Genomic DNA, 14,966 nt, shown 5'->3' with positions numbered 1-14,966 from the left:
GAGCTGAAAAACATACGCGCCGAACGCTCGACGATGTGAATTGCTCAGTTCCAAGCCGAGGTGAGCGTTTGGACGCCTGACGCCTCAGAGGCCGGATCATCCGTCGGGGTTTTTTGCTCAAGCGGCTGAGATTCCTTTGAGTTATGGGACTGGGAGCTTCGGGCGGAAAATTCACCAGTCACATCTTTTTCCGGTGAATTTGCTTGGGTATCTTGTACTTACCGCTATATGGGGAGTCATTTGTTTGGTTTCGCCTGAGTCATTTTCAGGAGCAGCTGTGCTTTCCTGCCCTGGGTGCAGTTTATCCGCTTCGAAACTCATGTGTGTAATATTCCCCTCAGAGTTCCTCTCAAGTAGCATTAAAGATTGTTTTTGATGTTCTATACCTGCTTGTTACACTGGTTCATCCCTCATGAAGAGCAACTCCACTGCACCGATGCGTAAAGAGGCCACATAAAAGAGAAAAATTACAGATGTCTTCTGCATTACTTTATACATATTTCCTTGTTATTCTGCGTGAAGTATTTTGCATCGTACATAAAGCGAGTGCGCACAACAAGCTTGTAATTGTGGACGGATCCACGGCGTTCCCGCTCCTCGAAGCACAATTTGTTCTTTTCCCCATCAGGAGCTCCACCTTAGCAGCACTTCTGCCTCCAGCCTCCACCCTCAGGGTAAACACGGAGGCCAGGCGATAGAGGGGTGGAAACGGCGTGAAGGACCCTGTGGTCCGACCTCCGGCTGCCTCTCGTCTCTCCACACACCCACACACTCTCCTGTTAGTCCGTATTCATTCATTTTTCGGGGGATTGCACTAAAATCAAACACTGAGTTTGTGCGGTTTGTTACTGGTTCCAAAGCTGTGCGAGAGCTGACTAGAGAGGGAAGCCGAGCCGTCGCACATGTGTTGCTTCCAAAAAGCGCGCGCAGTGTACGAGGTGTGCGTTCGTTTAAGATTCCACGCGTGTTACAGAGCACGTCAATGAGCTCATATCGTTCAGGGAAGGTTCACATTAGACGTACAAGAGCATATACCCTTGTTATGTTGACCTCCGTGTAGCCGTTAAGAGAAATCTACGGGCCACACTTCAAGGCTGTTCCACACTTTACGATAAATCATTCATGTGATGGTTGTGAAGACGCTTCCGATTGGTCCAGAAGGTTGTAGAAATGATCCAAATGACCTTTAAGGCACTACTGGAGGCGAAGGACCTGGAACTGCTCTGAGATTATCCCTCCAAACAACTGCTCACACTGACTTTTTAAGCATGAATTTTGGGAGCAAAGACAGCAACCTTAATTAGATTTCATCATCTGAACGCTCAGCCAGCCGCTCCAAATGACTTTCATGCTCAGATCAATCATGGCTGCTTTACCGCTTTCTAAAACAGAGAAAAAATGTCTTCCAGTCCCTTTTAATAATTAATTATTATCAATAATATGAGAGCAGTTGTTCAATCAACAACACCTTTTATTTTAATACCCAAAAATCAATATCAAATTAGATTTAGACGTGTAGGTTTTACGGGGAAAGCGGAGGTCTTGCTAATCTCATAATAATTGGCATTAAACTGGTGGCACAAGACTCCACTTTTTAAGCACTGTAGATGCTGTTAACATCACATCAAAACTATCCATTGTGAACCCAATTCTCTTCTACACCAGAGAAACACAAAGGAGACACAATACAGCATGCAGAGCTGTAAGAGTAAGTTTCTGTCAGTCTTCTCTTTGCCCTCACCTGCTCACACGCACCGTGCCAACACCGGAGAAACATTTATCTCCCTTTGCCCGAAGGCAGCAGCTTAACGCAGAAATGTTCATAAGGAGAACCTCATCATCAAGGCTTATACTTCGAGGTGTGCAAAAGACTCCGGGCACCATTAAATACCACAAAGTATTTCAATCTTCATCACGGACGCAAGGCCGCTGATTGATAGGTGTGTGTGCAGAGTGTGTTTTGTGTGTGGTCACCTCAGTAATTAACGAGCGATGGTTTTTGGACACTTTTCATGGAAATAATGTGTCGTTTAACAATGTTTTTTTTTTTTACACCTTGCCAAATGTCTCCTGTTGAGAGAACATTAATCTGACATTGAGAGAAACGCCGGGTCCAAAGTTTTATCCGAGTCCGGCATTTCCTTGGCTACATGGCTCCATCACTGGCGCTACCTGGACAACCCTAAACGCATATACAGGCGAGACTTGTCCCCTGGTCCCCCCGACGTGTAGTCCACACGTCCCAAGCCGGGAGCCCGTTAAAGAGAAAGTCCCGGGCCGGTCTGGGCCTCTCCTTATTGTTTCGATTTTGCAGCAGACATCAAAGGGCCTCCAGGTGCCCGTTTTCAGAAACTGGGTTTTTCAAAACATAGGCCTCCAGAGCAGAGGGCTGAACTTCGGCGGGCTCTACCCGCCAAAAGTATGAGCTTATCGGGACACTTTTGAAGCTTGTGCAGGGTGGATGAACCATGATTTTTCCACACACCTCATTTTGAAGCAAATGCGTAAGGAGCTTGGACCCGGGCTTCTGTGTGGTGTTATAGGTTATGAGATAAAGTGAAGTTGCCCGCTGGCCTATTCCTCCGGACCACCGCCAAGACGACCTGTCTGTACCTAGCAGTCCTTCCACGGAGCGCGTTACCTTCTATGCTGGTTGGCAATCCCCACCTTGGGGACACCCTTACCGGGCTTGTCCGATAAACACAATTTCTCAAACCCTACCGCATCGCTCGCCGCCCGCCCCCGCGTTTCCCCTCAGGGGGCCGGAGCGGGCCCCGAGAACCCCGCGGTTGCATGCAGGCGGACGGGCGTCCCCGCTCCACTCGTTCGTGGGCCATGTTACTCCATGAGCTACGGTCCGAGTCCTGGGGAGGGAGGTAGTGTGGAGGTGGAGAGTGTGGTGGTGCATTCAAAGTCCGGTTTAGGTGCTGCTTTTGGGGCCATGGGTTTGTATACATGAGTCACCACAAGTGTAGCCACAAGGGCGCGACTGAGTTTCAAAGTGTCCGACCAGAGGGCATCTTTGGTGCCAACTTTGGTGCTCAAACAGTGACGCCGTCTGGACACTGGCGCCCTCGGACTTTGGCGTTTCACCCACTCTGGTGAAAGCAGCTAATTTGCCCGTTCAATCAGCAAAGCCTTTTGGGATCCAATTTCATTTTGCAAGTTCAATTTGGTCTTTATTTGGTCTCAGTATTGTTTATTGTCTTTACGTGGTGTCATGGCCGTAATGTCACAGTGCGGAGACACATGGAGGCGGAGGGCCCTCGCTGACTTGTTTTTGGATTGGGGCTTGATGTCCGTGAATGATTTATGGTACACGGGTGGTAAAAAAGTGGATGAAATTAAATTGGATAGGACACCGATGAGGTCCAAGAAGGTGTTAGTGTTTGAGGCCTTTTTAATTCTATTGATTGAAAGGGAATGATTTCAAAACAACTGGATTATCTCATTATGTTGAAGCCATATTCATACTAAATAAATGCCCCTATTGAAGATAAATGTGTCTGTAGTGCCCCACTCAGCCTTTACTCCACCTTTATTTGTGTATTTTGTTAACCTTTTTTTTAAAAGCAAGATTTCTATTGAGTCTTGCAGTGTTGAAACAACACCTCCCAGCATTCTTGTTTCCTCCTTTACAAGTCATCAGACTTGCACTCCCATAAAGGCTCAGGTAAAGAAAGGGGGAAAAAGGGACCGGCACGCGTTTGTCGCAAACAAATCCCCGAACAAAGTCAGCCCCGTAAACTGCATTAACTCAAGTGAAAGATAAGATGTACCAAACAGGGTTTTAGTGCGTGAGGCAATGCGAATTAACCAACTTTGTACAACAGTGCTTAAGGCCAGTGGATGATCTTAGTAAAGACTCGCCCGGGAGAAGATTCAACTTTAAATGTTACACAACCTCTGTAGCTCTGGCTGTTATTTATCGCATACAATTTGTGTGTACTTGTGTACAGTACAAACGCATGACTGTGAAATTCTTGCATTGCATGTATTTGATGATGCAAGCGCGTTGGCTCACAACAGGCCTGACTCTTATCTGTAAACACCATGTGACATGACCTCATTAGCTGAGAAGACACCCTGCGGATCACTTCTGAGACTTTGATGATATGCTTGTAATTTCTGCAACTGCATGCGGGACGTCCTGGACTTCAAGGCCAAACTAACAAGGTGGATGACCAAAACTTTCTAGTAATCATCCAACAGATGAGCTGTAGTAGTGTGAAACGCTGATTGTGGTTGAAGCTGCTAAGAACTGTAGATGGATATCTTCTATATGAGAACTCACAACATACAATGACCAACGTGTAAACTTTCTATAAAAGCAGCCTCACAGGGTATTTGAAAGGCTCGTTGTTAACAGTAGGAATAAACTAATACCAATGACAAAGATCTCATGGATTTATTGGTGTGAACAAAAGACAAGAAACAGGACTTAGTGAGTTAAAAAAGATTTGATGTTTTAACCCTGGAACCAAAAAACAGCTTTGACTAGATGATATATATTGTTTTTTTAGAGGAATAGTTTAGTTGCTCCAGAATGAAATTGATGACTTAAAGATAAAAGCCAAGGACTTTTTGGCCTTTTCCATGGAAAACACATCGAGACTGAACAGTCCAAGAGAACGGGAATAACACGTGAGTCCTTTTTAGAGTTGATTATTTTATTCTTTAATATGTGTACATATTTTTGTTGTATTATCCTATTCATTTATCCTATTAAGATCTCCAGCTAAAAGGAAAAATCATATTGTTGTGCTGCATTAGGTTCCACAATGGTTTTGATTGCAAAAATCACATGACGGAAATAATAAGACTACTTATTGATTAAAGATAGACATTAAATACATTAATTAAAGTCAACAGTTGCTGTCTTTAATCACTGAGACTAATAGAATTTACCTTAAAATTACAAAGAAAATTGTTAAATTGTTAGTCTGGACATATACTTTTATATAATTAGCTAGATATTTATTAGTTATTTTCCATCAAATTAGATTTCCTTTATTCTGAGTTGTTGTCAGCAGAGTGGATGTAGTCAGGTTCAACACACTAGTCTAAAGAGAAAAAAATATTCCTAAAAGCTTTATCCGAAACCAGCCAATCACTACATCTGCTGCCATGGCTGACATTATCCCCAGCATCGCGTTCCCCGCAGGCAACATGGTGACTGTCAGAAACACTTTCCTAGAAAGATCCCCATGGCATTAACAATGACTTCAGCCAGCTGGGAAGAACAAGCAGAGCCATTCTTCTTCTTTGGAACTGAACTGTGCACTGGGTTCAACCAGGACGCTGCTGTGATGAATGGAACAGGTGAGACGTTGAGCACACAAGCTCACGGGGCCGATGAAATCTGCACATCTGCAACAGAGACGTCTCATTCGTCAAGTAGTGTTTGATCTCAATAAAACCAGAGAGGAATTAAAAGTGTTTTAATAGATCTAATTTAGGGTCCTTGACTGTGCTCGCAGTCGTCTTTCTAAAACCTTCCTCATTTGGCCCATGCAGCTCTTTCCACATGGTTGTACCGTGGACTTAAGGAGGTGGGAAAAGGCCCCCATGCTGTCATGGCCACTCACACCTGCAGACCTGTGGTGTGTCCCAAAGCGCGCTCACTGACAGACCGTCTGCAGGCGCTCTCTGGTCCAATCTCCTCGGCAATCTGGCGCTTGCTTTTCTGCTGGGACGCCAGGTAGATGCGTCAGACTCGGCCAGAGAAACATTTTTGGGGCCACTTGCAATGCACCAAGATTATGACGGGCGAGAGAGGAAATACAGGCGGCGGGGCAGTGCCCTCAAGTGGAGGAACGCCACCAGTGCTCATGTAGGTAGGCAGGGAGTGTGTGAGGATACGGATGTTACTTCCTTGCCTTTGGGTATCATATTTCTATGCAAACGTTGGTCTCCATCATGTAATTTATAACGAACTCACTTGATTTTACTGTTCACTCTTATAATCATAAAACCTCCACCAGTAGGGCTGTAGTTCGAGCAAATTAAGCCTTTAAAATTCAGGCCCACTTCTGGAGATTTATGTCTAGCAATAACAGATTGTTATTTTCATTATTGAAAAAAAATATCACGTCAGCCTCATACCTAAAGACATTCTGCATTTGGGAAAATGAGACAAGGACGTTTTTAAATAAAAATTACTTTATTTTTTAAAATAAATGCATTTTTTTACAGTCAGAAAACAGAGCAGCTGGACATGCACCGCTGCTTCTGACACTGGAGGCAAACAAAAGCAACATCAGAGAAACAACAGACTAGGCTGGGTTTTCTACTCACTTATGCTGATTCGTCTCAAACAATGTGGGTCTCCTTCATATGGACATTATTAAATGGCACACTTTAGTTGTGACAAAACCAGACAAATGAGTATATTAAAAAAGGCGCTAAGCAAATCAAATTTGCCACAATAAATGCAGTTTTATGCGAACTCAAGATGGGATAAAAACACAACTTAGGGCCACAGGACAGAAGAGAAAGCAGAAAACCAACAAAATAAAGTGGAAATGCAAAAACAAAGAGCACATTTAAAGAAGTATTTGTATCTTTAAAAAACAATTATAATATGTACTTGACAGATATCTTAAACAAACCTGGAGTTTGAGACTGTAGTGTTATCTTCATATATCTTCATACTTATATTCATAGGAATACTCAGTAAGGACACAACATAAGCAGGCACAATTCTGAATAATACACGTGTTGACAGATGGCTTCCCCCCTCTTTTCTGAAAGGAAAAACTTCCTAACACCCCAAAAAGCAGAAAAAAACTGTACATTTCTATAAAACGTTTGTGTTTTTACATTAGTTACAAAAAATAATACTTCATTTACTGATCCTTCACACTGAGGACAGAAGGACAAAAAAACGTTGCATATTCATTCTTCAAACTGTGACCTTTTGCTGGTGTGTAATGATATAATTATAATAATACTATATGGTGTGGGAAACAAGAATAAAGTTAAAAGATTGTACGAGGATTCTTTATGTTGCGTAGTGTACTTAGCAATTATCGTTTTTTTTTGTTTGTATTAAAAAAAAAATCTGTTGCGATTTTAGCAACTTCTCGGCACGTTCAAAACAGCAGCAATGAACAAAGATGTTGAGTAAATCGTCAATGCGTCTCGGCAGGTTATCTAGTCATAGAGTCATAGAGCGAGCTATGTTCAGTCTTCAAACATTTGTGATAACAAGGAACTGAGATAATTTAAATACACATGATCATTAGTTATCCTCCTTCAACATACCAACCCCAAACGTTTTGATTAAAAACTTGTTTTCAAGTAACATCAGATACGCTGAACACTTGAGCTGATGACTTATTAAAGATGACTTTCTTTTTGGTTTGTTACAAATCAGTTGGAACAGATTTTCTCACCCACAAGACACTGTAGTGTTTTTCCAGACATGCTCACAATAAACAGCCTATTAAATACAAAACAAAACTCCTGTCGGCCAATACAACGACCAGACCCGACAATGGCTCTGAAGGAAAGACAACGCACACCCAAAGCAAAAAGACATTTAACGACAGCTTATTTGTTAACAGGACCGTATACTGAAGAAGTGCTTACATGTGATTGAACAGGATGGACACGTAGTGCTCAGTAGCCTCTGCTCCTCACAGATGGCCTCATGATCAGACTCTCCCACCAAGTCCGTCTCTTAGGATAAATAATTAAATATAGCTGTAAGTATCAGTGACACCGAAGAGAAGAAGGAAGGAGGGAAAAGAAGTGAGAGAAAGAGCAAAAAGGAGGGCGGGGGGGATTCTTTGGGATTACGTGTGGTGTTTGATTGGTTTTAAAAAGAGGGTGTCGTGGACGTTAGTTGATGGTCATCAAGTCCAGGAGGAGAGGAAGGCAGATGGACGAAGGAGAACAGAGGAACTTCCCCGGTTCAGGTGCGTGTGAAGATTTGCTGCATTCACCAGAACATCAGCGTTATAAAAAAAAAAAAAAAAAAAGGACCTGGTCAGCGTCAACAATGGAAAGGCTGCGAGCTATTGTGATTACAGCGCTGCTCTGGACTCTTCGGCACAACAATCAAACAAGACGGAGAATAAAATAAAAGGCCACGCGCGCGGTGCCCCAGCCCCTCCCCTCCTGGCGCCTGACCTACAAACGCCCCCCTGGCGGTTCTGGGCAGCTCAGATCCACCCGCTGGTCAGCTTGTAGAACATCTCCTCATCCAGAGACTCGTTCTGGTCCTTGGCCCGCGTGGACAGGAAGATGTAGCCGCCGATGAACTCGTGGACCACCTTGCAGTCCACCTCAGCGCATATGAAAGACAGGCAGGGCTCGTCGGCGAATTCCACCTTCACCTGAGCACAAAAGTACGCAATAAAGAAACCGGCAAAAAGGGATTTGTGTTTCAGTAACTTGTCCCGTTTGTTCCCCTTAACATCATTCCACACATTCTTTTTCTTCCTCAAAACAAAGCACCTGAATTACCCACAATGCAGCTTTGTCCACGCTGCAGCTGTTCCAGTGTACTAACCTCGAGCTGAGATTAGCATCAGGCTACAGTGGTCTGATGTCGCACTTCTTTTTTTTTTTTTTTTTTTTAAATCTACCTTCAGATATTTTTCTTGTTCCAAACTGTAAAGCTCCAATCAGAAATAACGCTGACTCAAATTACATCACATGGGGCACTTTTGTCTGATTTTGTGGAGCTCAGGGTAGACCCCAAAAAAGGTTTTAATCTGTCGGGAAGATTTGATGTGCCAAATCTTTTGTAATTCCCTTTAAATCCACTCGTCAGCTCTAACAACAACATCAACTAAAAACCCTTTGAGGGACAACAGGTCGAAAACCCGTTTGGAATATTGAAAAAAATCCCATTTTATGAAAGTATTCCTGTTCAACGTGCTGCCTACCATCTTGATCTCCCAGTTGACGTTCCACTGTTTCATGTTGCTGAAGCGCCAGGTCTTGATTGCATCTCCAGTGCTCGCGTCCATCCGGATCAGACGGTTGTAAGTGATGCCAATCAGTTCGTCCCGCTTTCCACCCTGAAACCTGAGGAGAAGAAGAAGAAGGGAGGCCACTGTGAAATGAAACTGTGCAGATCGCATGAAACTCTTACGGAGTTGGTGGTTTGTAAAAACAAGTGTAAAGACGCATCGGCTTACTTTGCGAGGAAATGAGTGATTCCGAACTCGGGCAGCGACTGCCACGCCTGGATGAAGCGCATCTTGGCCTCGATGAGGCTCATCTGAGCCACATTTTGGTGGGCTTCAAGGATCCGAGCTGAAATCTGACAGGAGACACAATGGCCGACTTTACGCTTGTGACATTTCGGCGTGCTGCCACTATTTGAGTCCAGACAAACACCAACACGCGTCGGCAAAACGTCAACCACCTGATGCACCCAAATCCACACAAACAGTAAATAAACAAGCCGTGGCTAATTCCATAAAGCCATCAGCGTACACAGAGTCAGCCAATAAGCAGAGGGCTGTCAGACATTAACCTATGAGCCCACCGGGGAGCCACACTAAGGTAAACGTGCGGGTGTGCATGCAGGTGTGTGTTCCCATAATGATTTGATCAATGGATTTGGCTGGAAGAGCAGAGTAACAGAGACCTGCAGAGCCAGTAATAACTAATCCATCGCGGTGAACTTTTGCCAACCTTCCACATGTTGCAGTCAGCTAATGATTAGCATTGCATACTTGCGCTACTTTGGAGGGAAAAACCAAATGCAAACACAGGCGTTGGGAATGAATGGACGAGGCGGATCGTTTCTGTGGTGTTCAGAAGAAACCCTTCTTAGTTCAACTGCGTTAGATTTTTTTTATAAATGACTACAAAATCAATGAGTTTTACTGCGATGGATCACTTAATGTACCCTCAGGATGTTTCTGTTGGGCCGTGTCATACTCCCCAACACATTGGTACTTCTCTTGAATTTCAATGATAAATGTTCCCCATTACTGGTAAATGTAACTGCTGTTAAATGGGCTGAAACATGTAAAACACCACCATCACTGAATATGGTGTTTTTGGGATCATTTATATTTGTCGCTAATGGTAGTGTAAAGGAAAGTAGAAGATACAGATGTCTAAATGTTGTATCAACAGCATTTGGTGTCATCTGCTTGTCTAATGGCACACTGGAAACGGTGACAAGTAAACAACAAACAACAAACAAACCAAGAAGAAGGATTCTATCTGTGCTACTGTGACATGTTACATGATAGGATTCTACGTTTGGTTAGGTGAGGCAAACCGGACACACAACGCGTTCAGTGTTTGGACACACATGCAGATCCATGTGTCTAAGGCTTACGAGTCACCCAGTGGACACACAACTCAACTTACCATGTCCCTGATAGAGCCTGGCTGAAGACGGGAGAAGGGCACAGAGGAATGAAGGAGATGCATACAAGGAGAAAAGAAAGGTTGGACAAAGAACAAGCGAGTAAGATCAATGTCAAGGGAGGAAAGATAAAAAAAACAATAAAGTAGGAGGCCTTGATTGCAATAAAAGATTTAAAAAAAATAGTGGTGAGAGGGGCTGTGGAATCTTTAGAGATCATGCAGTATTCAGCAACAACAGGGAGGAGAGCACAGCAGCAGTCAGAGTGTCATCTATTTTAAGAGAAAGGAGGAAGATCACGGGTTCACACGGGGCAAGAAAGCACTGGAACCCCAGATACTTTACAAAGGCCCTTCAAAAAGAATCCCACAGCGTCTCCTCGCTCCGCTTTCATCCACTAGGTGGCGGCATTGCACCAGAGGAGCACACTTCAGATACTCCAGGAGTTTATTATCGTGTCCTTAAAGGCTTGTTTTCTCTCGTGTAAATGTATCTATTTTGGCCAGAGACCACACCGGTCCAGAATATCTAAAAACATTCCTGCCTGAGCGCTGCAGCGGGGGAAGTCTCCTCGGACCAGTGTTGCGACAGGAAGTCCGGTTTAGGGCAGATGTGGGGGAGGAGGGAGAGGGGAGGAGGGGGAGCCGCGGGTCACAGCTGACTAGGAGAGGGGCTTTTTTCCCCCCCAGTTTTCCCGCGCAGCATTCCCCGGCACGGCTCATTTCCTGATGCCCCCACGCCCACTGCAGGGGTGCGCATGTGTGTGTGTGTGTGTCGCGGGTACATAAACATACTGTAAATATGTCACTGCTCTTTCATGTTGTATATGCCTGAGGACCCCCCCCATCGGACAGGGTTCATTGGGGGGGGAGGGGCTGGAGCTAACCCCGAAAAAAACCCGGCCCCCAGATGGTCGCACCCTGAGCCAATACCCCGTCCTGTGTAGGTCCCGCCCCTTGTTCAAGGCAATGTGTAAAACTTAAGAAGAAATGAAGCTGAGACGAGAGTTTTTCTGATCTAAATGGGTCAGTGGACGTGGATGTTTGAGCAGCTCGTGATTAGAAGAATCTTAACCCTCCCACGAGGTTTTGATTGTGTGCATATGGTTGATGGAAGCTGAAGTTCTAAATTCAAAAGCAAAGACTGTTTTACAGTTTGATTTTATGATATGTTACTGTACGTGAAGATGGTTAGGTCCCTCCCCAGGTTTGGTAAACAAGCTTTAATACTAAAGATGACTTCATTCATTGACTCTAGATATCCAAGCACATTTCAGGTCCAGATTATTTCAGACTCATCACTCGTGGTACCAACACCCTCCCGTCACCCCTCCAATCCGCAGCGACATCTTTTCTACGACAACTTGAACAAAACCAGACTGCGTGAGTCAGCTACGAAGAGCCCCCACCCACCCCCCCTTTCCTACAACAACCATCCCCAACTAACACAGCTTTGGGAGCCGTGTGCTCAGCTGCTCCAATGCACACACACACGACAGCCTGTTGCTTGCATGCAAATCTGCTGAGCACATTGTCACATTTTTTCAAACGTTGTCAAGAAAGTTAATAAGGGATTCTTAAGGGGGATGCTTAATTTACACACCTGGTCGTAAAGATGTTTGTTGGTTGCTTGCTGACAACGCTAAGAAGTGACCACGTTTTATTACCAGATTAAATGAGCGCTTTTAAGTCCGGCGGCTGAGACCTCAGCACTTTTGTCTCTGAGCACAAAAAGTACCCGTTGCAGTCCGACACGGATCTACTGTTAAACATGTTGAGTGGTTTGGACTTCTGCTGTCCTGGTTTCCCCTCGGACGGGTGGGCGGGAGGGAGGGAGGGAAGGAGGGAGGGAGGGGAGGCCAAGGGAAGAGGAGGAGAGTAAGGAGGGGGGGAGGAGGAGGCTACATTCCAGCTGAAGACGAGGCCGATGCCAGGAGGCGCCCATCTGGGAAGTATCAGTATCAATTGCGACATCTAACCCGACAACAGACTCATCAAACAAGTAAACGTCTTCACACAACATGGTTGCCTTTCGTGTGGCTTTTTCCTTTTAAACTACACCCTTTACCTTCCACAGCCCTGCCCCGCATGCAAAGCTTGTCTTCCTGAAACATACCTGCTTGTTTTTGTACTTCTTCAGATAGCGCGGGGACACCAGGCATTCTGGGTTGATATCGGTGGTGATTGGCTCAATGAACTGAGGGTCAGGGTTCATGTGCTGCATCTTGAGGAAGGACAGAATGTTCTGGACCTCCAGGTTGTACGAGCTGTCGGCCATGGTCTTCCCTTTGGAGGCCAGGCGACACGCGGCCATCCAGTGGGCGTACTGCTTCTCCTGGAGAGGGAGGATGAACGCTGATGATGCAAAAAAACGGCTAAAAAAAAACGACAAGAACAACACGATGCGCTAACTTCTGATGTCTCACCATGTCACACCGAAGCCAGATCTCATTCATGCCATCGGCCACTGGGATTAGCAACTTGATGTTGAATTTCTGCCCAGAGATGTTGACATCTGGAGTTACCTCACAACCTATAAATGGAAGCCAAAATGAGGAGGGGAGGATTAGGTCAAAGTTCACACAAATTAAGCATTGCATTGTTGCGACATTTCGGCATGCAATGACATTTATTTTAGTTTGCACCTCTAAGATTCATTTGGTGCGCTGGTGTCCCATGTGCCTCTTCTTTACTCTTGTAACAGGAAATTGTGATATCCTTGAATGTGCACCAGTACTGCTTATAGCCCTTCAGTGTCAGTTTCTTGGGTCTGGAAAAGATGTAGAAAACAGAGGGAGATCATAAGAGAGAGTACAAAAGAGAGCGCCTCAAGTCCTAAGTCAGCATTGGACGCGAACATTAATGGGAAACAGCTTAAGAGGAAATGCCTCTTGATATCCCCCCCCCCCCCCCCCCCCCCCGTCCTACCCCCTCGTGGTTGATACATTTAATGAGACAACCACACCAGGGACCACCTGCCAGTCAGCGAAGGCTTAAAGCCAAAATAATAATATGGGAAAAAATATGCTCGGTCCAACTGTAATCATTTTGAAAAGCTAAAGTGAAAGCTCAGCCTATAAATGCCTTTGGCGAGCAATGCAGCATCTTACACTGCGGAAAGCAGGCAGCAACTCTTATTTAGCCGGAGAAATATCGATTCCTAATTCGCTGAGAGACTCAACATCTTTTGGACAAATGCAGTCGTCCTACACATTGATTCACTGTTGTTCAAGTTTGTTTTAGTCATGTTTTTATAACTGAACACGCATGTGACCTGATGGGACCAGCTTGCTCTGTTCGGACTTACTTAAAGACTTTGACATAATCCGCTAGCTCGGGAATAGAAGTGATGTCACCCTAAGAGGAAGGGAAAACACATTGTTAGTATAAAACTACGATTTTAATACGAAGCACCACAAGAAACAATGACCTCATGCGCAGTCGTTTACTAAACCAACACTTCTTATGTAGTATATCACAAAGAGCAGTTTCCTCTGACAAGCTGCGTAAACCTGAAACGTTGTTGAGCAGGAGCAGCTGTAATAATGGATCTGTGAACATGTAACGTATCCGTGTCACATGCAGCCTTTGTTGGGTTCACTTCGGTGTAAAACACCTCACGCCCCCCGGGTTCACATCAGATGACGGCCGCATTAAGAACTGTGAAATTTAGCACTTCCATCAAAATCCATTGTAATTTCCACTTCCCAGGGTCAGTGCACTATGTCTATGGAGGTTCAACTTCCTGTTTCATGCAGCTGACAAAAGGTTCATAAAACAGTGGCGCAATGAAGCAACAAACACACTGCAAAGCTGCTGCAGTAAAATAATTCACAAAATGAGTTTTGGGTTCCAACCCAAAACATGTAATGCACAACCGAAAGGTCTCCGCTGCGGTGAATCTGCAGGAGCAGCGGCGTTGTCATACCAGTGAGTTAGACGTCTTTCCTCCCTCCAAAGTAATTTCCAGGTCTGACAGGGCGGCGTCCACCTCATCCACCTCTTTCTCACTGTTGTTCATGTGGTTGTCTGAAGACATGATGGAGAGCTTGTTGATGTGGTACTGAGGAAAGGAAAGAGGCAACCTCAGTTAGGCTCATTTTTAAGTTATATTTGTTGTATTGTATTGGTTTTGTCCAACCAGGTTATTCAATCTTATTTCATTTTTAACATTTTTAATATGATCATTTCAGACCAGCGATTTGGGTCAAACTCCAAACACTTTCATGATAGAAAGAAAGAAATCCTCAAAAGAAGTGTCCTTATATTTTCAGCAGTGCCTATTAAGTTACATCCAGAGAAATTTAAGAATAATTTATAAAACGTCATGATTTTGAGTTAAAACCTTCAATAAGGGGGGGGGGGGGGGGGGGGGGGAATTATAATCACACACATCAACTTCAAGTAATGGAAGAGGGAACAGCTGACAAACACCTTTGTCAACACTTTTGCTGATTTCTATAAAGTTTACTGCCGGTGCACAAACCCTCCAACTTCATCTTATAAAAGTTACTTGGTCTGTGCTAATAGCCACATTAATTATTTAACATGTGTTGGCATTTATGTTAAGAGAGTGCTGCCAGTGTGCAACAACGAGTTTATCAGCGAGGAAGGGATTACTATCT

At 44.5% G+C, this 14,966-nt stretch overlaps 1 protein-coding gene across 1 annotated transcript in view; it reads right to left on the bottom strand.

Moving 5' to 3' along the window:
• Positions 1-6,144: 6,144 nt before the first annotated feature.
• The window catches only part of fermt2 (FERM domain containing kindlin 2), a 33,739-nt gene continuing 24,917 nt past the window's right edge, over positions 6,145-14,966 (bottom strand). Inside the window, 9 exon segments of the mRNA XM_040199641.2 lie at positions 6,145-8,342; positions 8,898-9,039; positions 9,153-9,277; positions 10,345-10,365; positions 12,458-12,676; positions 12,768-12,874; positions 12,987-13,111; positions 13,649-13,698; positions 14,270-14,404. Coding sequence (XP_040055575.2) covers positions 8,169-8,342; positions 8,898-9,039; positions 9,153-9,277; positions 10,345-10,365; positions 12,458-12,676; positions 12,768-12,874; positions 12,987-13,111; positions 13,649-13,698; positions 14,270-14,404 — 1,098 coding nt within the window. The 3' untranslated portion in view covers positions 6,145-8,168.

Source organism: Gasterosteus aculeatus, chromosome 15 (genome assembly GCF_964276395.1).
Source record: "Gasterosteus aculeatus chromosome 15, fGasAcu3.hap1.1, whole genome shotgun sequence".
NCBI classification, from domain to species: Eukaryota; Metazoa; Chordata; class Actinopteri; order Perciformes; family Gasterosteidae; genus Gasterosteus; species Gasterosteus aculeatus.
This window is presented reverse-complemented; position numbering and strand designations above follow the sequence as displayed.